The sequence below is a fragment of the Nelusetta ayraudi genome, unplaced genomic scaffold (assembly GCF_046127955.1).
Source record: "Nelusetta ayraudi isolate G7.1 ecotype Tasmania unplaced genomic scaffold, CSIRO-AGI_Nayr_v1 ptg000018l, whole genome shotgun sequence".
NCBI lineage: Eukaryota > Metazoa > Chordata > Actinopteri > Tetraodontiformes > Monacanthidae > Nelusetta > Nelusetta ayraudi.
In genome coordinates this window covers 1,651,352-1,669,489 of record NW_027466068.1, presented here as the reverse complement: position 1 = coordinate 1,669,489, position 18,138 = coordinate 1,651,352, and the positions used below count along the sequence as shown (strand labels likewise).

The window sequence follows — 18,138 nt, the reverse complement described above, 5'->3', positions numbered from 1 at the left end:
TTTTAGAGATGTGTTGCTGCACGTGTGACAACAAAACACATTATTAATGTCAACTAGACAAATGAAATAAGCCATTGAATTAACTCTCTCGCTCTGCACCTTGTGTGTTATATATGTATATATATATACAGCACACACACACACACACACACACACACACACACACTACCAGTCAAAAGTTTGGACACAGCCTATGAACTTAATGTCTTTTTTTTTAGTGTACATGTCTAAGTTAGATGAGTGTGATGTTTTCCTCCACTGCTGAAGGGTCTCTTGGCATCAGTCGTCCACCAGCGCGGGAGAGCCTCTCTTTTCCTCCCCCGTCAATGCCGTCTATGTCTTTAGGTAAATCTTGAGTCCCTTCTCTTCTTCCCTCCTCACTCTCTCTCTTCTCTCTCATCCCCCTCTCCTCTGCGGCTGAATGCGTGGCTGTTGCACTGTTGTCTGACAGCAAAGCGCTCATTTAAGAAGGTATGCATCAGGCTGGAGGCCAGGCTTGGCCAGTAGACCCAGTGAAGCCACGGCTCTGAACCGCCTCATCCTCCTCATTCCCCATACGGTATATAAAATATATATATATATAACATTTTTAGCTTCAGGCTAAATCACAGTCAAAGCATAGAAGTCGATTTTTGATGATGAAGTTTTGATACAGAATCAGCCAAAAATACGTGGACACACATCAGGAAAAGAAAGACTTGCATAAATATTCCAATACCAAATTTATTCAGACATCACAAGATTAATACAAGTGACCTCTGGCCTCGACAAGTATCTTCATGTGTCGAAGTACTTATAGAAACTAGATATTTATGCAAGTAAACATTATTTTGGCTGACTGAAAAGACGACCTTGTTGTGGGTGTTAAGCACAACATGGAACATCGAGAGCCTTTTTCAATACTGTTACAATATAAGTGGTGCGATAGGTTATTGGCCCCTTTGGGAACACTGGAAAAAGAATTCCCCTCCAAAGTGTTGACTTGAGTGTGCAGACTTCTCAACCTGCTGCGTCTCTGCTCGGTAAGAACGCTGCGCTGGTGCAATGAGGTTATTATTTCCTCACCTGCATTAATGTCCTGGCACTGTTTGACACAGCGCCCCCTTCAATTACTTATGCTTTGACCCAAGTGCAAAATTCAGTTTTATGTCTTGCGGCCAATAAAAATATATGGCAAATGTTGCCATGGGGACCTTTTAGGGGAGTTTTTCCTCCTTAATAAAGCTTCTGAACGGGCACAGTGAGACACACGGAGCAGATGTTTGATATTAAAAGGCCAGTTTCCCTGCTTGGACCACAAGCTGTCAAGACGTCTGTCCCTGCGTCTCGTCAGGTGCGGCGTCTTTCGTCGGCTGAAATGATCCCTTTTGACCCACACACAAAGCTGTTTTGTCGCGGCTATTATAAAAACGTACCACGGACTTGTTTTCAAAATGGGTGAGCCAAGTTATTAATGCTGTGCAAACACGTCGGACTGGTCTCCTGTCCATCATCAGGACGCGGTCTGGACTCGGTTCGGCCCAGGAAAAGGGCACACGGGGAACATTTTGTGCGAGCTGCAGAGTCACTGGTAGGAAATGAGATTTGAAGTGGTCGTGTTTTGTCTGCGGCTGCACGCTGTGTTTTGTTTGGTGCTGTACGTGTCTGTGGCCTGTCAGCGTGGAGGCTGTTCTGGAATCCTCGCCACTGTATTGAGACACAAACTTGCTGCTGTTTTCTTTTACCCCGCAGCTTCCTGTCTTGTTCTATTTCTGGTTTCTTCAGTTGTGTCCCCGGAATTTTTTTCTTTAAATAGGAATTACATGGAAGAGAATGAACTGTTGTCTCAACATATTTAAGCAGGATCCAAGTGTGTATTTGAGCCCATTTTACTGTTTAATTATGGTGAGTGTATATGCAGCTGCATAGACAGCTAACTGGTGTCTGATGTGCTATAATCATATCGAGTTTAAAATCATACAGCGTATTAATTGCTTTCACGATCTCTCTCTTCATGCAGTGAAGACGTGGAAGAGCCAAACATCAACGGCCACGAGTCTGCGGTGGTGAAGACCATGTTCAGAGCGCCTGCTGCGGCCCAGGGTGAGGGCAGCTGTGATCTCTGCCACTTCCTAAATCTTTTTTGTCATGAAACTTAAAAAAAAAAAAAAAAAAAAAATCATTACTGAAACAAGCTAAAGGCTAAATCTAACAAAAGGATGCCTGTTTGCCCCAATGAATAGCTTTTAAAATAGTGCAGTAAATTCTTACCGCAGTGTTTGAACTGTTTTCTCTGCACAAGTCAGGTCTGGCCAAATTAGGCTTCTTGAGTAAAGAAACAAACTCACCTAAACCCTTCTGTATGTATCTGAATGTATTGGAATGATTCATGCGTTTCTCTGCACAATTAGGCTGAGTTATTATATTTATGTTTTTTTTACATCAAGACATTTGGTTTTGAGTCTTGGCACAATACAGAACTGATTTACTGTCTTTGGGTTGAATGTTGCTGCAGTGAGTTAGTGAAGAGGAAACAGGCTTGTATTTTCCTCAGTGGAAGGTGGGATAAGTTGTGAAATAGGTCATTTCTTACCTCTTTGGAAGCCCATTAAACTGGCAGGGAGGCTCTGGTCTGCTTGTGCTGCCTCGCTCACTCACATGCGCAGCACTTCTCCTCTTTTGGAAGGATAATATTTACTAAAGGCTGCTGTCGGGACTCCGGGGTTATGGATAAAGTGTTAAAAGGAACTTGCGGAGCAACAGTGTAATGGCTGCAGTCGGCCTGCGCTGAGCTCACAGGTCCTGAGGTCTAGTGTTTCTTAGTTTATCATGCAAATATGCAGAAGTGCATTACTTTAAATAACTCGACCTGACTGGCCTCTCTGCATTTGCTCCGTCCATGCTGTTGGCCTGTTGCCTTTCTTTCACTGGAGGCTCTTCTCCTGTTGCAGAGAAACCTACAAGTCAATCATACAAGTAGCAACTTACACTCGGACGCTGAGTCAGAAAATATTCACTCACCGTCTTTTGCCACCGAGCCTTCTGAAAGAAGTGATGCTCATGAAGTTCTTCAATACAAGTCAATTGTTGACTGTGATTCTGCTTGTCTCCATCATGCAATCTGCAATTCAACGCAGATCCGTGAAGTAGCACTAGCCAGCAAGCAGCTAATGTTGTTTAAGCTCCACACTCTGCATCTAGAAGAACAGGGAGTGAATGCTGCTCTCGCAGCTCTCAACTAAAGTGTCAATTAAAGTAAAAGCTTTATAGGTGGCAACTGGTCAATCATACATTGAGAGTGAGTTTTCTGCTGTGCCCAAGTCGCGCTAAATCAAATGTGACATCTTTACCTTGTTTGAATGTAAACCCTTTGCAGCCTGACGTCCAAACAACACTCAAGCGTGACACACAATGGCAAATCCAAGCTCCAGACATGACTCTTGACTCGTCACAAAACACACACACACACACACACACACACACACACACACACACACACACACACACGTCTTCCTCCACGGTACGGACTTCAAAGACCCAGGCTACATGTTTTGTCAGGTGTCTGTGTTTTTCGCTGAGGAAATGTCTTAGTGGTCTGAGTTTGCTGTGTGTGTGTGTGTGAGAGAGAGAGAGAGAGAGTGTGTTTAGTCTTGTGTGTCCATGCACTTATGCCTTTGGAATGTGTGGAAGGAGAAAGGCCTCAAAGATTGATTGGTGAAGCTGTTCTGACCAGCTCGCTGAGTGCGCCGCCATGACACCCACTCCAACAAACCACCTGAGAACAAATCAGTCAAGCCACTCTGCAAGTGTTATCTCTCGGGTCTCTGCTGAGTGACGGTGCAGCCTGGTTGTCTCTCCTCCACCGGCCCCATGCAGGCCGTGGCCCCCAGACTGGCGTGGTCACTCCGTCCTTCACCATGAAGGGCAGCGGAAGCGCCGGCGTCCAGCAGGGTTTGGTCCCGGCTCGGCCCGTCCCTCAGCCTCACCCCGGCGACCAGGACACTCTGGTCCAGATGGCGGAGCACATCCCGGCCGGCACACGCACGCCCATGTGTGGCCACTGCAACATGGTCATCAGGTGAGGGGAAGCACACGGTAGCATGTGAGGCGCTTCATCATTCAATTAATGCGTTATGCATGCTTTAATTCTGTTTACAGGCAATTTGGTCACATGAAGTGATAATTCACAGCGGATTCATAGGGATGTTGATATGATGGCGCTGTGCAGCTGTATGCTTCGCAGAAAGCAGTTTGTAAATGAATATAGGAAGGGAAATTATGTTTAGCTCTTAATTATTCAATGTTCTGTCACAAGGCCATCAAGAGGTAATAACTTGAAACTGCAGCAGCACAAAGTCGAGATGGTGGTGCAGATAAGGAGGTGGAGTTCAGTTACACTGCACTTGAGAATGTAATCTTGAAAATAAAGGTGTTTTTTTTTCTTAAGGAAGCCATAGGGCTCTTTACATTCATCTTACTTTCATTTATTGCACACGAGCACGAGGCATCAATGAACCAATTAAAGGAAGAAAAAAAAAGGAAAACACCAATGTAACCACTTTAATCTGCTATTCCCATTGGTAGTCGTTTTGATGCCCTTCACTCACTGTGCCATCATTCCCTGGATGAGTCCGCAGCATAATAGAAAGTGAAAACATACGTTGACTTTCATCTCCTTGTTTGTCTTTCTATCTTCCCCACCACTCCTCGCTGCCCTTCAGGGGACCCTTCCTGGTGGCCATGGGGAGATCGTGGCACAAGGAGGAGTTTAACTGTGCCCACTGCCGCTCATCACTGGCACACACTGGCTTTGTGGAGGAGAAGGGATCGGTCTACTGCGAGCACTGCTACGAAGAGTTCCTTGCTCCCTCCTGCAGCCGCTGTCAGGCCAAAATACTGGGGGTGAATGGATTTGATGTGAATGTGTGGTATCACTGAGAATGTGTGGCTGCGTGAGGAGACGAGAGCTTCAACTGAATGTTGAAAGAAAACACGGTTTAAGAGTTGCCAAAGAATCAATCAGCAAAGACACATGGTCTTGGTTCCTAGGCTTGAAGAGCATGGCTGGGTTAGAACAAGCTCTCTGTGGAGGACAAACAGGCTCAGACTGTGGACCGTTACTGTGCAAGAAGAGCGCCCCCTAGGCCTGACTGCAGATAGAAAAATGAATGGATAAAGCTTCCCGGGAGGAAAATGTGGCAATGAAGAGGCCAGGGGGCAGCGAATGAAGGTGGACTCCTCCCAGACGTGTGCTGGAGGTCGACTGACTGGACACCAAACACTGCTGATTGGCTCTTTGAAATTTAAATCTTGATTTGTCAATAAAAGAAGACGTCATCATCATCAAAAATCCCTTTTCAAGGGTTGTTACACCTTCACTGCAGTTGGGCTCCAACGTTTAACCTGCAGGTTAAGTGTAAAGAAAGCCCATGAAGGAAAGCATGATGTCTAGACGTTCCATAGTACCTTCCTCTGAATCTGAGGAATGCTGCGCATATCGGGGTGTTAAGAGAATTAGGCTAAGAGGCCTCGAGGCTGCAGGCGTACCATGAACCTGGAGTGTCAGGAAGCTGAGATCTTTGCCCGTATAAAAGCTCTGACATTCATCCCTGACGCGTTCAAACCCCTTTAGCCTCCATCCCTTTCAACCCTCCCTTTCTCACACATCTTCAAGCAGCTTAGGGCTTCTTATTAACCTGTTTTCTCACTCCCTCTCCTCTAATCCATCATTCTGCCCTGGCCCACCAACTCACTTTTTTATTCCCTGTCCTATTTCACAGCTATAGGGCTGGGAAAGAAAAGTGGGCCGTCTTTTAACTAAGCTGGGTCATGTGCTCCCGTGAGAATACAAAGAATTGTTTGAAAGAGACGCAAGCAAAACACACAAATACAACTGAAAGGACTTTGTTACTGTTGTGCTGCACTGTTCTCCCTCGCCAGTCGGCAACCAGCCCAGACAAAGATGCATTTTCTCCCAATATACTGCACTGTACCTTCAGCTGAACTCTGTTGGCTGTCTTTGCTCTCACCAACAGGAGGTGATCAGCGCCCTCAAACAATCATGGCATGTCTACTGCTTTCTGTGCGCTTGCTGCCAGCAGCCAATCAGAAACAACACCTTCCACCTGGAGGATGGAGAACCATACTGTGAACAAGGTGAGAATTCATGACTCTTTGCAGGGCACCACAGATTGGAAAAAGAAAAGTGCATACTAGTAATGAATAAGAGTGGAGGACTGCTTCCGTAACAGATGTTGTGCGTGTCATGTGACTCTGTCTCTGTTGACAAGACTTCTACAATTTGTTTGGAACTGGATGTCACGGCTGTGAGTTCCCCATTGAGGCTGGAGACAAGTTCCTGGAGGCCCTGGGTCACATTTGGCATGACAACTGCTTTGTGTGCGCTGTAAGTATAATTATTATTTACTCCTGGCATTCTTTCATTTTCATAATTAGGAGTTCCATGTTGCAAAAGACTTTCTGAATGGAATCATGTTGTTGTGTGTGTGTTTTTTCTATCTTTTCCCAGGTGTGTTGCACCAGTCTGGAAGGTCAGACTTTCTTCTCCAAAAAAGACAAGCCTCTATGCAAGAAACACGCTCACACTTTGAAGATATGAGTTATGACTTTTCCCATACAGTTTGGAGCCACACACTCTCTTGTTACCTGAAAAGTCTCTTCATTGCTGTTTGTTCATGAAGCAGCAAATCTCATGCAATAGTGGAACAAGCAGCGCGGTGTGTGGCAGGCCAGGTTCAGAAAAACACTGACCTGTACGCAGACGCGAACCTTTCCAGAGTTTCAGGCCACCTTGTAAAACATAATCTGCCCTTTAATGTTATTACTTCTACCATACAAAGTGAAATGGCTTGCGCTATAAAGAAAAACACTGCTCTGTTTGTTTTAAAGAAGGAAAATTGGGCAATGGTGGTTTGTGCTGTAACAACCATAATAAAAATCCATGACATCGTTAGATTTGTCATAGTTTAAAATTAGTATTTGAGACATTTATAATGTGATTGCAAAAAGAAGAGGATAAAATATGTTTGTTTTCTATACATTAATCTGTTAAACTGTGTAACTGTGATCAGAAGCTGCTTCAGTTCAAGTCTATTGCCTTGTATTGTTTTTTTTCTTGTCTAAAACTTTGATTTCTTTTTGTTGTGCAAATATGTCAAGCTAAACTTTACTTACCATTTGAAGAAATCTGAAACAGGCAGGTAAGCTGGATGTCTGCCATAGAGGTAGAACTGTTGCAACGCATCTGAATTTTACAAATCTATCCCCTCGTTCAATAGAATATAATAGATTTACTCATCTTCAAGTGTCACTTTTTATCAACCTAAAATGAATTCATTGTATGTATTTATTGTTTTCATGTAATAATTGCATTCATTTATGCAATTGACTTTGTCTTCCGTAGTCTTTTTGAAAGTTTTTTGCTCTTGTTGATCTGATTTAAAGAAAATAGTTTCCAGTATACCATAGACCTAGTCATTAATGTTAACCAGGTTTTCCTTGGGGAATGCTAGTCGTATTTTTAGTTAAATACTTTATCTCCTGATTTTACTTGGAGGTGAAAATTGAAATTGATGGAGACAGGTCTTTTGCTTTTGGTCACCACAACCTAATAGCCCAACATGTTTGTTTGGTTATATTTCAGTTCATTATAATCATGACAGAAAAACAAACATATGATGTATCATAAATCAAATTTTACAAATAAAAACAAGAAAGTTTGTCCCATTTTCAACTCTATAATTGGAACTATGACAGTGGTACCGTGTTCAATGAATGATGAACTTTCATATTGTGTTCACAGCCTTGCCTCGCTAAACTCTGTGCGTCATTGCTGGAAAAAGTCCATTGTACAAGCAGCATGAAATCCAGATTGTAAGCCATGTCCCCACCAGGCTGAGAAAGGTCAGAGGAGGCTCTGGCAGAAGGAAAGCAAAGGTGAAGAGGACACGGTGGAGCAGATTACATATCATCATTTTGCACCATAGCAGGAAAACCTCAAAAAACACAGTTTGGCACTTTGGCTTGTTAAAAGAAGGGGGGAAATGTGTGTAATATTTGTCGGATCAGAAGTGGCATATGCAATAGTAGATATCTTACACATTAACCTAGTTGTGTTGATGATAATACTGTGTATAAGGCTAAAGAATACCATCAGCAAATATTCAAGGTTTAGGTCCCTACATCCTCGATTTGATTGTCAAAAACCTTCCAATTCAGAGGTTTGTTCCAATTTTTTAAGTGCTTTAGTAGCTAGTATTCCTTCTTCCAGCATACATTTTCAAAAGTAGTTATATCCAAGATCAGGAAGCCTTCACACATGGCGCTCTTTATCCCATTCAATGCAACTGAGGAGGTATACAACAAAACTTCGGTCAACTGTAAGGAGTTACAGTTGAACTCCTGAAGAAAAAGAAAACCCAACAACAACGACAACAAAAAACTGTTGGTAACATGCCTAAACTCTAAGCCCTTGGTCTGAGTTCTTCAGAATTGAAAGAAATTATCCATGTGACCAAAGGCTAAACTGCGGGAGAAGATTAGCGCGGCCCAATCCTCCTCCACCATTCAGTCTACTTAATACTATTTAGTTTGCACTTGAATTGTATTGACAGGGACTCCTTTCTTGACAATGCTACACCAGACTAAGCTTAATATCTACCAAATTGTAAGACATGCTATCTTACATAGGAACCTAAGGTTTAACTCACTTGTGGAAGACAATTCATGTGAGCTCTGGCTGTCACCCTTACTTGATGCATTAACAAGTCAAATAAACGGGCCATGGTGTAAAAAAGTTAGCTTGTTTCAAACTGAAAAATACACAAGACTCTCTGCACATTGTGCACGAGCCCAATGAAATGAAACAAACTGGTGTAGGTTGGGCCAACTCTACTTGTTCTTGTGCTCTTGAAGACAACATCTTCAAGAGCACAAGAACAAGTCCAGTTAGCCTAACTTAACCCTTCTACTTTAAGATGGCCTTGATGACTGAGAACCTTCACCCACATCAAACTAGTTTACAAATAAAGTCGAACATGACCGAAAGACGTGAAACATCTCGTCCTCGGGAGCTAAACCACTGCACAAGTAAAGAAAAACACCGCTTATTCAGGGTCCGTAGAACTAACTAAAACTCGCCGTTAGGGGGCAGTAGAAAGTGCAGTCGAGCTGGTGGAAAGTGAAGAGGTGAAGTTGCGGTGTTTCTGTCGGGCCGCGGGATTCCTTAATAGCAGGAAACCAGAAAATAAGCTCGCAAGAGTCTGCTTTAATAGAGGAGGGGAAGCTCTCTCCCAGTGTGTGTGTGTGTGTGTGTGTGTGTGTGTGTGTGTGTGTGTGTGGCTGGGGGCGGGACACTAGTTGGACCGCTAACACTGGTTCCCAGTCCGCATCTGGAGCCGCAGTCGCAGCGACCGCCGCAACTTTTTCCTCCGCAGAGCGGAAACCGGAAACCGAGCGAGAAGCTTCACAGGTGAGTCAATCAGCTGTCAGTGAGCGCGATAACCGCCGCAGACTCGCCTTATCGAGTTTGTACCGCGTGTTGCTGTTGAGTTGTGCAGTGTCGTTTGGCTCGCAGCTGACTGCGCTGAGCTGTTTGACTGCGAGCTGTTGACGGCGCAGTGTGACGCACGTGCGCTTGATTGGTTTGTTTGCGGAGGTTTGGAGACTTGATGCGGACCGTCAACACAGAATTCCGGGGCTCCTAACGCGGCACGAAGGAGCGGATTCCACCACTCTGTGCTTTCTTCTTCTCCCCCCACGAGCAGCAGCAGCAGCAGTTTCTCTCAGGCAGCTGCACTTCTGTGTTGCTCTTGAGTTTGTGCGACCAGGCTCAGCTTTGTTGGTGTTTCTGCACAATTGCGTCCATGAAAACGTTCCATCACCTGCAGAATGTTAGTATTTTGAATAGTCCATATTAGACACAGTGAAGGGGATCTCTGTTTTTTTTTCTGTCACTGAAAGCACATGAAAAGTATGTGTTGATTTATGGATTTATTTTTTGTAAACGATGCTTGATTTTACAGAGTCACACACACAACCTTCAGTTTACCTCCTGCCCCTCCAGTCTACTGCAACTGTAAGACAGGTGCCACTGATGTTCATACACATTTGATGAGAGAGGACTAATTAATTGGTTCTATGAAGGTTCTTCAGTCAATGTTTTAATGGCCGTCTGTCTGTAATCATTGTAAATATCTGCACTTACATGATCCCGAAGATTGTGCACACGTTGGTAGCAAGTTTGGAGAGAAGAATAAAGACGGCTGACGTCAACGATCATCATTTTCATACCTACTGACTCTGGCTCGAGAGTTTATGTCGTAGGCTTTGATTTAAGTTTTAACTTGGGTCAAGAAATTGTGCTTTGTTGTGACTTTCTTTTAATTGTTGTACATTTGGGTGGATGTGTGGATGCGCTGTGGAAACAGCGACCTGTTGTTGTTCTTCTCAGAGAGTTTGGAACTGAGGAACGAGACCCCGTCTTTCAGGGCCAAGGGAAAAAAAGATGAAGAAAAAAAATGGAAATGAACAACATAGCCTCCAGGACTCCGGTCCAGTATTCCCTATGCACCCCCTAACACACACACACACACACAGTACAGAGCTCTCCCTCTCAGTCTGGCTCCGGTAACCATGTCCAGGTGTTGGTCTGTGCAGGCTGTGACAGGAGTATATCTGTATGCACACACACACACACACACACACACACACACATTCATGTGTAAATGTATATCCAGATGGCATCACACTGTGGCTCCACATCTTGCCTCACTTCATCTGAGAGGTCCGGCTCAGCAACACTGGGACTGGAGCAGCAAAACACCCAGCAAACACAAATGAGAGGAACAGAGCTCCAAATGTGTGTGTGTGTGTGTGTGTGTGTTGTTTTCCTTGTTTGCTGATCTAATAAGTGTACGCAGTTGCTGCTCAGACTTTGGCAGGAGCTGCTTATTTGGGTCAGGAGCACATCACGCAAATCTCGGCAAGCTTCTCAATTGGCTGTGTAATTGAGTTTCACGTCGCGGTTGCAGACGCAAAACGCAGCACGTTGGGCTTCTCTTTGGTGTGCGTGTGTGTTTTGGAGAGAGGGTTTCAGACAGTTTCACACATACCTCGTGATGCGGGACAAGGTGTCTGCTAACGGCTGCTGGAAATTGGGATCACATTGCCGAGGCCTTAATATGCATGCAGAGAACAGAACATTGGGCCAAACACAAACAGACTGACAGGAAGTAGCGATGGCGGCTAACACCTAGCACTGCCTAACCTTTGACCTCACCATCAGGACAGTTCACGCAGTTTACACAGGGTTTCTGACCATCAACCCCTCGGCTCAACTCCCCAGTTTAGACTGGCTTGTCATTTACCAGTTCAGAAAGTGCTTGCTAAAATGCACCGTTGTGTAAACCAGCCCTTTGTGATGTCACACATGGCTCTGAAATCTCTCTCAGGTTTTTGATGTGTTGTAAGTACATTTCTAAGAAATTGATTGGTATGATTTGGTGACTGATATGGTTGGTGTGACATGCAGCTGTCAGAATGCTCAACAAATCAAATGATGTTTATTTTAAGGTATATTGAGTTTTGTTTTTGCGGTTGAGTGACAGCGCCACCCTGGCACGCTCCTCGACTCCCCTATGATCTGATTGCGCTGTGGCTGCTTATTAAGAAAGCAAAGCAATTGCTCATGTGGACTTGAGCAGCTGAGGTCTGACAGTGTTTGTGCTTCTCTAATATCCAATTTCCAACTTGGAGATGGAGTTGATAAGAATCAGAGACTGAGAGACAAGCCTCAGAGCCTGAGGCTGTTTCCTCGTAGATGCACCTCTCTCTTTATTTTTAATTACAGCGTCAATATGATTTATAGAGAGAAATCTTGATACTCATCTCTGTCCAGACTCAAGAGGCATTCAAAGTTCTTCAGGTGTTCAAGTGTCACATCAACTTCAATCCATCAAGCTATTTTTTCTGCCTTCAAAAGTGAAATTCACTCAAAACTCAACTTCACCGTGATCATTGCATTTTCCATAGTGAAACTGACAACTGCAGTTCTGACTTCAGCCTCTTTGAAAAGAGAAAAAAAAAATTCAACTTAAAAAAAAAAAAGAAACCCTTGTTAAACATGTCCAAGTGTAGTTGGAGACCACCTTTTAACCTCAGTTAGAAACCTACCAGTCTGAGCGAAGACATGGCCAATTACTTTCCTTTAAGACTTCCTGCTGCTGCTGCTTGCTTTACAATCAGCTTTTGGCCAGAGGACATTTTTAAAAGTGCTCCAATCCTATTCGCTGCGGATGCATGCATGTGGTTCTGTTCTCTCTTGTTTTCTGTCAATCAGACACAGTTTCTTCCTCGCACATTGGACGAAGCCTCGGTGCATAGCAGAGTGGCTGAGGGCATTGCATTTGCCCTTATCAGGCTTTGCTCTCTTACATGGTTCGTTGATTGGGTGAAGTATTAGAAAATAGTTTAAAATCAGGTCTCAGGTTTGATTTAATTGTTAATGTCCTTGTTTGACACAGAGACAAAATGCATCAGAGTTCATCTGCAGGTTTGTGAGCATGTCTTTGTATAAAAGAAACAGACCAAACTCTGCCATCTGATTGTGGACACTGAGTCGTCATGCTCTGTAATTTCATGACAGGATGCAGAGATCAGACGTCGTCAAAAACCCTCATCATCAGTCTGAGGGTCCGAGCCAGCGCTGGTGTGTCCAGCCCCCCCCCGGTGGGAAATGATAGGAATCAGCATAACAAACTGGAATCAGCATAACAAACTCTCTCAATGAAAGGTGCTGGTGGGAAGGAGTGAGTGATGGCTCTTGGGTGCTTGACTGGTGATTCATTAGTGGGACTGATAGTAGCAGCAAGCAGAATGACTGCTGGCTGCAGATCCCATCTCATCATGTGTTGTTTCTTCTCCTCCTGTTCTCTAATTCACTCAGGTCACAATCACTCCTCTCTCTGTCTCTCTCTCTCTGTCTCTCTCTCTCTGTCTCTCTCTGTGTCTCTCTCTCTCTACCCGCCTCTAACTTTCTTTCCCTTTCTTCTTGTGCTTGTGCTCATCCTGCCTTCGTCATCGTGTCTGCATCTCTTTTCACCACGTTTTGTAAATGTTTAAACATTTTCATTTGCAAACCAGACAATAAATCATCTGACCAATTAGAAAATACAGGTGCAAATGTAAAATTGTGTGTCATTCCTCATAACATAAACCATCGGAGCCCTTGTGGCACTACACTCTCACTTTTCCTTGCTTTGTGGAGGTAAAGCAGCAGTGGTTGGGGTGGGGGTTTGGGTGGTGACTACAGCCCAGTGTTGTGTTTGTCTTGGCTCAGTCCTTACTGAGCCAATCAGCGGCCCTCTGGTTGCCCCCAAGCTGAGGGGGGAAAAACAGAAAAATGAGTAGAAGAAGAAGATAACCATCTGGACAAGCTTAGGGCCAATTTCCATCTCTGTGGCTCTCCAGACCTGAGACTCCCAACTTATAATGGTGCATCCATTTGAGGTGCTGTTCCATCCAGGTCCACTGAGGCTCCCAGATTCCTGACCACAAAAACTGGACCAGAGGTGTTTTTTCACCTCTGGTCTAGTCTCCTGATGTCTACAATCAATTTCAACTCTGCGTCCTTCTTTCTGTCTGTTTTCCTCTCTACACGTGTCTTTCTTTCCTCCCCATCGTCTGCTGCCACTGCTGCAGTCTGTGTTGGATCACTGATACCAGTCGGCTCGGACGAGTGTCCACATTGCCCACGCAGGCACTGCTGCACCTCCGGACGAAGATCCATCAGCGGCTCTTCGTCCATGAGTTCTCTCCAACGTCATTATTCAGCCCTAATTAAATCTGACCCGCGCCAAAGCAGATTTCCTACCCGAGATACTGAATCTGATGCTTGCTGAATCAAATCTCAAAGGGGGGGTAGGGAGGGTAGTTAGGGTGGGGAGGTGAAGGAGTGTTTGTTCACTTGTGTGTCTGCTGGGTTGATACGGATCCCTGGTGCCGGGTCATTAGAATAGGAAGCAGGCCTCTGGGAGTCTTTGCACCTCCTCCTGCTGGACACTGTCGTGCTCAAACCAATTAGTTGACTGCTAAATGAAGCCCGGGGGGCGTCTGTTGATCACTGATATCTCAATCAGGATGTTTTCCTGATCCTGGCTGACAGAAGGAGCAGGAGGAGAAGAGGAGGACTGCTGCTGCTGCTGCTGCCTGCAGAGTTGATGAGCTAACGAGCCTCTACGTGACGGCGCTAGAACCTAATCAAGCCGACCAGAGCAGGCACAGCTAGAGTCCAGGGAGGGAAGGAGGGAGCAGATGCCCTTCAACAGTGTCCAGCCGAGCCGTGAGGCTGATGACTGCGTGTTGCAGCAGCAGCAGCAGCAGAAGTTGCAGCAGCGCTGTGTTTGATCAGAAATGGTTCTTCTATATTTTCTACCTAGATTAAAAGTTATGCCTTCTCTAAGATGTCAGATCAGATTATAGGTGGCTGTTGGATGCAAAACACATGTAAGTGTAACAAATAGGTGCGAAGCTAGTGCAAGTGGAAAAGCGCAATAAGAAAGGAATGAAAGTGAAGATGTGGGTTAGCAGATGATCGCCAACACTGACTGAAACCCTCCCTTCTGTGTTTGCACTTTTCTTTTTGCCACTGTGTCAATAAAAACCTACATTGCTTCTGCCTCCAAGAGCCTCTACAATGTTTCTGTTAGTGTGAGGGCCCTTCCTCTCAGATTGTCCTTTGCTTTTCACTAAATCATTATGTTTTCATCAATTCTCTGATGACTTTCCTTTTTGAAAGCCGTGCATCTCCTTTTCCCTTCACAGATGTAATTGTGCCTTGACTGTCTTGCCTACATGTTGTTGGAACAGTGGTGTTTTTCTGCTACAAGCACCAGGAATCTGATTCTGCTGCCAAGCAGCACCGTGATATCAGCCGCAGACAGAGGTCAGGAGGTCGCTAGACATCAGCCAGCTAGTGTGGACTCAGTCTGCCCTCCTCACTATTTCATTAGGGAAAATCAAGTGGACGGAATTTGTCACAAAAACCCTGGCGACTGAGCCAGAGTGTCTCCTCGAAGCTTATTGGACGACAAGCGGCGATTGAAGCTCTGTTTGCTGGAGAACGTTGGTCCCAGCAGCTGTAGGCTCACGTAGAGAGACTCCACCACTGACCTCACCAGAATTACACACAGACAAAGACACAAAACAACAGCACAGCAAATGACAATTCCAGAGCAGCCTCCTGAAAATATTGGTAGCTGGTGAGCATCATGAACCCACAGTGCCTCGCGTTGATGGAGCTCAGGAGAAAACGGGGTTAATAGGAAGTTATCCTGGCGGCAATAAAAGCTGCCTAATCCCAGTCGCAGATAAGGTCATGGACCACGGCAGCCCGGCACAGGAAACACAAGCTACAACACCAGGGTCCATTTCAGCCTCATCAACAGTGCACACAGCCGTGACTGTTCTGTTCCCGGGGGAGGTGGGGGAGGCGGTGGGGGGGGGGGGGGGTTGCATGAGCAAGGGGTGGATAGGACCAGGGCACGACGGAGGGAGGGAAAGTAAAGAGTGCGTGTGTGTCTGTGTTAATTCCAAGTGTAGATGAGCAAGTAATATCAACGGGAGGGAGTTACTCCACGGTGGTGGTTGCAGGGAGCCGTGAGGACGTGCCATGATGGCTGTCAGGTGTCAGAGGGAGAAGCAGAGACGAGGACAAGCAGCAGCAGCAGCAGCAGATGAAAAGTATTGCACTTCTGCGTTAAAGCTGCACCTTCTAGTTTTTTCAACCTTTAACTAATTTCAAATATAACGGTCGCACGTCTTTGCACCGACCAACACACGACTGCTTAAACACGCACAAGAAGTGTGTGTGTGTGTGTGTGTGTGTGTGTGTGTGTGTGTGTGTGTGTGTGTGTGTGTGTGTGTGTGTGTGTGTGTGTGTGTGTGTGTGTGTGTGTTGCAACCAGGCAACAAGTGCTGATGTGTGAAGTGTATTCACGAAAGAGAGAGACGGGAGGATGGCGACCTTGGAGCAGTAGTGAGAGAGGTTCACGTTTTCAGCAAGCTTTCTGTTTTTTTTTTGTTTTGTTTTTTTAACTTGTTCCAACTTTCAACTTTTTTTACGCCGAAAGTCGAGATGTTTTTTAGTTGTAGATGAGTTTCCCCCTGGACTCCCTCCCACTGCACGGTGGTTCTTCTGCTGGACCTTCACTCTCATGGACATGTGATCGCTGTGCAGACGCCAGTACAGTGGGACCCCGACTGGCTGCCCCCCACTTACCCTGCCCCCTCATCCCCCGCATGATTGGCGTCTCCGGTGTGCCTCCATCCAGAGACGTGTGGGTGGCATGTTTGGGTTCAGCCGCATGTGAAGGTGGGCTGCAGCGGCAGGGGGCGTGGGGGGCGAGGGTGGGGGTGGGGTGGGGTGGTGGCGGCGGCGGCGGTCTACCCGTGTTCTCCAGGGCTGCGTCCTAATCACTGTCAGATGGCGGACAGAGCCCTCGCGTCTGGAGACGTTTATGAGGCCCTGCTGCCGCTGCCTGGGGCTGGGGGGAGGTTCGGGGGGCGGGGTGGGGTGGGGTGGGGGGGTGGTACAGGGGGGGATTGGTCAGGGGTCCCCAGCGAGGTTCTCCTTTGTTGTCTGAGAACGTGTGAGATGGAAAGTGGGGAGTGAACGATGAAGAAATGGAGGTTGAGCTCACAGGTTTACGTGGCCTTGCTGCAGGCATTTTCATATGGCGGCACATGAGTTCATCACATGTGCCCCCCCCACCCCCCACTGCACCCCCAACCCCCTAAATTCCCCCCTTTTATTTTTATTAAGGCTGCTGAAGGCGACTGGTGTGCGCGTTGTCGGCTCCATAGGAAAACGTCCCCGTTTGAAAACAGGATGAAGATCTTGATCTCCATTTGATAAATGCGGCTGTTTGGCAAACGCAGAGGATGTGGAGCACCTCACCAACCTGAGGAGCAACCTCAGCGGAGACGGAAGAGCAGACAAGGACACGCACGTTCGACTCCACTCTGCCCCTTGTACTCTCCCATGTCCTGGTTAGTCGTTTTGCGTGTCTGTGGCTGCAGTGGTTTAGTCTCTCAAATGTGATATGCAGCTATATGCCGTAGAACCACTACAAAAGGTCCCGAAAGACCATACAACCACTAAAAAAATGCTCCACACTCTATCGGTGTGTTGTTTTTGACACCTAAAACTTTAGGTGATCCCTTCTTTTTTTACTTGGATGCAATTTTTTTACGTTTTATTTTTTATTTCTGACCTGAAACGTGTTGTTTTTTCACCACCATCTTTTAACGTTAGCCAGCAGCAGGTGTGATAACAGCAACTCAACAAACCTGCAGCGCGCGTGCTCACTCACACTCACACACAAACACACACACACACACACACACTGGTCTGTGCGACACGTTTCAAAGTAAACAAGCTGATTTGAAAAAACAAGGAAACCACAGTGTCACAATGTTCTGGTGGAAAATAAATAAATACATAAATACATGAATAAATAAATAAATAAATAACTTTCCTCTGTAAACAGGCAGCCAATCGGCTGAGTTCCTTGTTTGCAGTGTCCAGTCAGGGGTGGTCAGTCAACAGTGAGGCGAGTGTGCAGCCAGTAATGAGTCACATCCTCCAGCCTGCTGCCACCCGTCACTGACACCTCCTCAAGTTCACACTGCAAACCACTGCAATAACACTGCTAACAAACACACGCTCACACACTACTGACCCGTCCGTGACTGGGCGCTGTGCTTCACACCTCCACTAGGGGGCCGCCAGCTGCTGGCTCTCTGGATAAACACACTGATGGTGCAGTCAGTGCGTCAGTCAAACCCTCTGCAAACACACTGGACTCACTGGGGCAGGTGGAAGCAGCCAGCCAGACCACCACTGACTGACTGACTGACTGATTCACTGACTGACCGACTGATTCACTGACTGCCTGACTGACTGATTCACTGGCTGCCTGATTCACTGGCTGACTGGTTGGTTCTTCTTTGCTTGACTGCATTTGACGGCTACAGGCTTCTGAAACTGTTACACATGTAACAGGGGAATTCATTGTTTTGTCACTTTGAAGTGTAGTCTTTTTTTGACCACTAGGTGGCAGCAGTTTCTCCTGCAGACAT

The 18,138-nt window shown here is 45.9% G+C and overlaps 2 protein-coding genes and 1 long non-coding RNA gene across 9 annotated transcripts in view; 2 read left to right on the top strand and 1 right to left on the bottom strand.

Moving 5' to 3' along the window:
* LOC142887806 (PDZ and LIM domain protein 5-like) overlaps positions 1-7,787 on the top strand; it is a 39,709-nt gene extending 31,922 nt beyond the window's left edge. For 4 of the 6 annotated variants that reach the window (XM_076025671.1, XM_076025670.1, XM_076025668.1 and 1 more), the window contains 7 exons: positions 268-345; positions 2,000-2,082; positions 3,856-4,057; positions 4,701-4,881; positions 6,015-6,135; positions 6,270-6,385; positions 6,509-7,787. In XM_076025671.1, coding sequence (XP_075881786.1) covers positions 268-345; positions 2,000-2,082; positions 3,856-4,057; positions 4,701-4,881; positions 6,015-6,135; positions 6,270-6,385; positions 6,509-6,598 — 871 coding nt within the window. In that variant the 3' untranslated portion in view covers positions 6,599-7,787. The remainder of the gene's footprint in view (positions 1-267; positions 346-1,999; positions 2,083-3,855; positions 4,058-4,700; positions 4,882-6,014; positions 6,136-6,269; positions 6,386-6,508) is intronic. The other 2 variants (XM_076025672.1, XM_076025669.1) reach the window with 1 other exon arrangement.
* Positions 1-18,138, bottom strand: part of LOC142887826 (uncharacterized) — a 179,986-nt gene that overhangs the window by 61,335 nt on the left and 100,513 nt on the right. The gene's annotated exons all lie outside the window — the stretch shown is intronic.
* LOC142887814 (bone morphogenetic protein receptor type-1B-like) overlaps positions 9,313-18,138 on the top strand; it is a 46,852-nt gene continuing 38,026 nt past the window's right edge. The window contains exon 1 of one of the 2 annotated variants that reach the window (XM_076025683.1): positions 9,313-9,469. The gene's annotated coding sequence lies outside the window, so the exon portion shown is untranslated. The remainder of the gene's footprint in view (positions 9,470-18,138) is intronic. The other variant, XM_076025684.1, reaches the window with a different exon arrangement.